The sequence below is a fragment of the Pelophylax lessonae genome (assembly GCF_965119305.1).
Source record: "Pelophylax lessonae genome assembly, chromosome: 3".
Taxonomy (NCBI): Eukaryota; Metazoa; Chordata; class Amphibia; order Anura; family Ranidae; genus Pelophylax; species Pelophylax lessonae.
In genome coordinates, this window is record NC_138770.1 from 417,034,605 (window position 1) to 417,040,604 (window position 6,000).

A 6,000-nucleotide genomic window follows, 5' to 3' on the forward strand; every position below is an offset into this window, starting at 1 on the left:
TTACAGTTAGGCCCCGTTCACACTGGGGTGATCCGACTTGGGGGGGCGACCTCCGAGGTCGCGGTGCGAGCAGCGCGCCGTGACCTCGGAGCGGCCGGCACGGACTTCATAACATTGAAGTCTATGACAGTCACTCCGGGTCGCCCCAAAGAAGCTCCGGACCCTTTTTCTAAGTCGGAGCAACTTGTGTCGCTCCTATTAGAACGGGTCCGCTGCTTCCCTATGGAAGGCGACCTACGGCGACCTGTGAGGCGACCAGGTCGCCTCACAGGTCGCCTTAGTGTGAACGGGGACTTACACTAAATACATTTTATGTGTTTATGATCATGCATCCATGCACTTATTCAGTTTCATTAAATTGTTTTGATATTGTTGTTTTGGTTTTATGCACTTGGTAAAGTAATCTCTTTCTCTTTATTGTGAGAAAGTTGTTACAATTCTTTTGGGCAGACCAATTTCCACACTAATTTAGAACACTCAAAAAAGTTAATTAATTTATATGCCTAATAGTAAGCAAGAAAGTTACCCTTAATCTCAATCTAACCCCAAATCATGAAGTTCAACATACCTATTAAAATAAATCCTTAACTTAAACCTACTTTTAAAATGAACCATTAAACTCAATGCAATCTCCTAACAGCTGACTAGATATTAAACCTAAAGCTATCTAGTTTGAATTGTATTAACATGCAAACTCAAGCACCAGTATCATTTTATTTTTTTTATTTTTTTTTTCACAATCATATAATAGGCAAAAAATCTTTACAAAAATGAGTTATTAACTGTACTTAGGAAATAAACTAGTAGATACTGAATGTCAGCATCATACCATATGTGCATGTAACCTCTATGTGCTCCTTCCCCTGGCTTACAATTCGAGCCCCCCATAATCCATGCACAAGCTTTAATTTTACAAAGTTATTATCAAACATTTTTTGTAAAAATGTATTAAGACAAAGGAAAGGATGGTTAGGAAGGGTATTAACTGGAAGGCTAAACTATATCTGCACATATAAACTGTCATTGCCTCACTCCCTTTGCTACTCTTACAGAACCCCATGAACTACACAAATCCAACTGGAGAAAGGAGATAGTTTGCTTTATATCCATGTTTGCATTTGTGTGGTCATAAGTGTCACCTCTCCTATGTATGTTTCAGGACCAGCATGGCTACATAAGCAAAATGTTTTGCCATAATTGATTACTTTATATGCACATTCATACTACACACTCACATTCATATATGAGTGTCACCCATTCTCAGATGAATGAACATTAGAGCTTTGTTTGCCCGGAAAGCTTATTGTTCTCTGAAATTATTGTGCTTTTTGAAATGCAAGTAAAACAATTAAGGTAAGAAGCCCCTACATTTCAGATAATATAGTATGCTTGATCTAGGCACTAACTCCATCATAATGTCAAGAAATACATGCTACTCAGCAGGCTCAAAGTAAAATCTTATAGCTTTGTAAAAAGTACAAGTCTATCAAGCAGCAGACCTAAAACTAAGGCCTGCTTTAATAACCTATGAAGATGATAATAAATATGAAAATAAAAGAAGTTTGCAAGTATGGGTGTTTGAAAAACACTTCTTATTTCTGTATTATACCAGAAAGCACATATCATAACATAATACTTCCTAAAATACAGAAGGAAATACATAACTATGTCAGGTAAATAACTGTTCAGTGAAATAAATCCCACATGTGCCACACTGAGGAGAGCCCTGATAATCCCCAACTGGTCAAAATGTGCATAATGTTCTTCTGTATTTGGGCACCTACTAATAACCTTGCGTTTATCTGTTGCAGAATTTAATCTAGGATATGTTGCTCGTCTAAGGAATATTAAAACAGTTTTTAATATTAATTATTTTTAAATGGGCCCTTTAGGGTCTTGGGAGGAAGCGACGTATGACGTCGCTCTGGTCCTCCAAGGCCATAGAGTCGAGTGGCTTGCCTTCGCTCAACTTTCTGCCTAGGATGGGAAAAGGCCGGATTGCTTTCCCCGCTACTGATGGCTCCGGTAAGCTGGGAAAAGGACCGGAAAGTGGCGGGAGGGGGCACCTTTCCTGCCACCCATAAAAGTGGTCCCATGGTGAATTCACTGCTGGGACCACTTCTATGTGAAAAAGAACCGCCGTCCAGTAAAAAAATATCTGCTGTCATAACCCCAGTACTTAACATCAAAATAGCGACATAAAACTGTGGCGGGCTGTCCAGAAGGGGTTAATATCTCTCTTTGAATTGACTATCAAAAGTTATATTGCTGCTTGTTCTTATACCATCCAGCTGGTTTTTGTCTTCATTTTTGGCCTAGCAGGATTTCCTATCTGATTGCTCAACATCTGACTTTCACATACATTACTGTCCTGCCATGATGTAATTTTGCTGGTTATTGTTACCTCACCATTGCTCTTTGTATTGTATAGTGCCTTACCCCCTATTAAAATCAATAAAGATACTGGACAGGAAAAACAGTTGCAAATTAAATATCTGTGCTTACCTTTCTTTGGTTCTTTTGGTTCTTTTTCTGGCTTTTCCACCGGGGTTTCTACTAGAAATCATATTATTATGTTGGGTACATTTAATCTGTAATGTGTGTCATAATTTTTATAGCATTTTTTTTTGTCTATTGGCAAACCTAATAATTTTTTATAGCAGATGCCCAAAACCCACAAAAAAGTAAATTAAACACAGACTAGAGATTACGAAGGAAGTCTAGATCTGCAAGTGCAGGTGTAGTTATGTAATCTCAGATCTGCATATTGTCATCAGAACAGCATACAGTATATACTTATAAAACTGTGTATACCCTGCGCTTGTGGATAAAGTGCTGTAGTGCTGAATAAGTGCTAACCAGTGTACTGATTTTAAAAGCTGCTAGCTGCAGTGAAAAAGTGCTGGTGCTCTTTTGGTATGTGAAACAATGTTTGCAGCGCTGCTTATAATTAAATAATTATATAGATCAAATCAAAGAAAATACATATAAAAATGTAAAAAAAATATATAGAAATAAATATATAAAGTAAATGTCCAATTAATACATCATTGCGATGTGGAAAATCCTTTCATTTGTGATCATACAGGTGCTTGAATGTGAAATCCGTGCTTGATTCGGGGTTACCCCCTTTGATAATCTACTCACCGCCAAGTAGCTGATTTTAGGCATGTAGGAGCTGCTATATTATAACTTCTCCACTTGCAGTACGATCTCTTGTTGTAAATGAAGATCCATCCCCGATTTCCTCATAAGAAAAAGCCGATCATGGTGAAGATCGTTTTTATAAAGCATTTATTTAAGCATTTATTTAAGAACCCCAAGATTTCTTAAATAAATGCTTTATAAAAACGATCTTCACCATGATCGGCTTTTTCTTATGAGGAAATCGTGGATGGATCTTCATTTACAACAAGAGATCGTACTGCAAGTGGAGAAGTTATAATATAGCAGCTCCTACATGCCTAAAATCAGCTACTTGGCGGTGAGTAGATTATCAAAGGGGGTAACCCAGAATCAAGCACGGATTTCACATTCAAGCACCTGTATGATCACAAATGAAAGGATTTTCCACATCGCAATGATGTATTAATTGGACATTTACTTTATATATTTATTTCTATATATTTTTTTTACATTTTTATATGTATTTTCTTTGATTTGATCTATATAATTATTTAATTATAAGCAGCGCTGCAAACATTGTTTCACATACAGTATATACTGTATATTGTATGTTGTGGAATTCAGCTTGGATTTCCTTGATTTTTATGAAACATAGCACTGTTAGAATACGATCAAAAATGACCTGTTGATTTAAACTACTCCTATAATATTTGCACTAAATATATTATTTAGTCAAACAAATGCATACATAGGACTTTACCTGCCAAAGAATTTGTCTTCTTGACTATTTAGTCCTGATGAAGGACACCACTTACAGTTAAGAAATGCAGTGGTATCCTCTCTCACACCAAGACTCCTGACAGGACAGTAAAGAAGCAACAGAAGACCCGAGGTAATTCTCCTGTTCTCTTCTCCTCTGAGCATGTTCCTTATCAACACATTTGCATACAGCACAGAATATTAACTCTAGGTCTTGTTCTCCCTCTCTCTTGCCCGGTGTAGAGAATTGCAAGAGGCTAATTCAAAACCAAGTACTTACACTACTTTCAATAAAAAAAAAAAAAAATGATGAGTTATAATTTAATACACAACTGTATCAATTTGTGTCTATTTAAACCGCCTGGAGTTCGTCTTTAAATTATTTTAATCCATGTAATTTTGGTAAAAAAAAAGTTTTTTTATTGTTAGTTCATATTAAATAAATCCACTAGAGAAATAAATAACCAAAATAAGTAGCAAACCGTAGGTATTCTGCAAATCTTTTAGGTATTAGAAATGCTTGGCAAAGGAGTGCACAAGACTGATATAATATAATAATAACAATAATTAAATTTCAATACATTCCCACAGTCCCACAAATTATCCAAAAAGTAAAATAAGTCACTTTTACTGACATCTAACTTCATTTTCTCTAAACGTCCAATTATATGCAGTTTTATTCATGCCTGTACAAAAATGGTTGTTTAAAGTAAAACAATACATTTTTGTTGATATAGCAAAGTTAAAATATGAAATAACAATATACATTTTCTGTGCTTCCTCTAGACTTAAATTTCTTTAGCTGAAAGCACAAAGTGGAAAAAAAATCCAATGTAAACAGATAATAAACCAATCTGTGCCATGCTTAGCTAAGATAAATATAAAAATTACATGTATTTACATAAAGTGCATACATTAATATAACAGCCATGGGATACATACATATGGATACACAATCAAATTACTTCATGAACAATTGATATGTGAAAAATTAATGAACTCTGGAATCTAGACATTTTTAGCAGTGGAGTTGTGGTCTCGTTTTCTGTATTTTTTATATATTTTTTATATATTTCAATGTATATCCATATTTATGCATCCCTTGGATATGTTCTTTTTATGCACTTTAGATAGGTAGAGTTTTTATTTTATTTTTTTATTTTTTTATTTTTTTTTAAACAAAGAAAAACAAAGCCACTGTTAAAGATTTTCATTTCTTTGAAATAAAACCACTATCCTGAATATGTATTTGCACTATTTCAAGCTTTTTTAGGTAAATTGTTAATAGAATGTTTTTTTCAAAAATTCATAGACACTGGTGTTGATTTATGAATGGAAAAGATAATTTCATTCACTTAAGTTCACTTTGCTTAGCAACTAATGTGAAGTTGTGTTTACTGCAGTCCTCAAATTATGTACAAAATATCCTGGTGGTTTAATTACCCTCACTCATGACTGGGTATTGAAAGTGAGAACAGCTTTATTGTCTTTACTTAGCTAAGTAAACAATCACTTTTCAAAGTGAGCATTTACCTTGCTAAGTAAAAAGGCTTCCTTTAGGAAATCAACTCCATTGCTACATTAAATGACATTATTCACATGAAGAAGATATTTACCTTTGCAAGCATCCATTTTTGCACATTATTTTTTATCATCAGCTCAAAGGTCTTTTTTGTGCTTACTTTAAAATACTATACAAAATATTATTATAATGTATATTCAGTAGAAAATAGCATGCTGTAATTAAAATACTGCATCTGTTATGCTTTAACTTTATCTCTCCATCTATTGGGCTATTGTTTTCTACAGCTTTATTTTAGTGAACCTTAAATAATATAGTAAAAATATTTACCTTCTTTCTGCTCTTTTAGTTGTTCCTCATATGTTTCTATAACAAAAAAACAGTATTTGCCACCAATGTTAAAATTGAATTAGGGGCATTAAAACATGATTGTATTTAAACAGGCATTTAGGATGGCAAAGGTTGAAAAACATTTTTTTTAATACAGATTAGAAACAAAAAGAAAAAAATTATCAAACTATTAAAGTCCTAATGCTTGCAAAACAAATCAACTTTGTTAAAATGGAGGGAAGCACTACTAGGTGTTATGCTAG

General features: G+C 34.1%; 1 protein-coding gene across 1 annotated transcript in view; it reads right to left on the reverse strand.

Moving 5' to 3' along the window:
* Positions 1–6,000, reverse strand: part of LOC309550556 (uncharacterized protein) — a 263,513-nt gene that overhangs the window by 123,377 nt on the left and 134,136 nt on the right. The window contains exons 58-59 of the mRNA XM_082250908.1: positions 5,738–5,773; positions 2,506–2,556 (exon numbers count right to left, since the gene is read on the reverse strand). Of these exons, the coding sequence (XP_082107034.1) occupies positions 2,506–2,556; positions 5,738–5,773 (87 nt within the window). The remainder of the gene's footprint in view (positions 1–2,505; positions 2,557–5,737; positions 5,774–6,000) is intronic.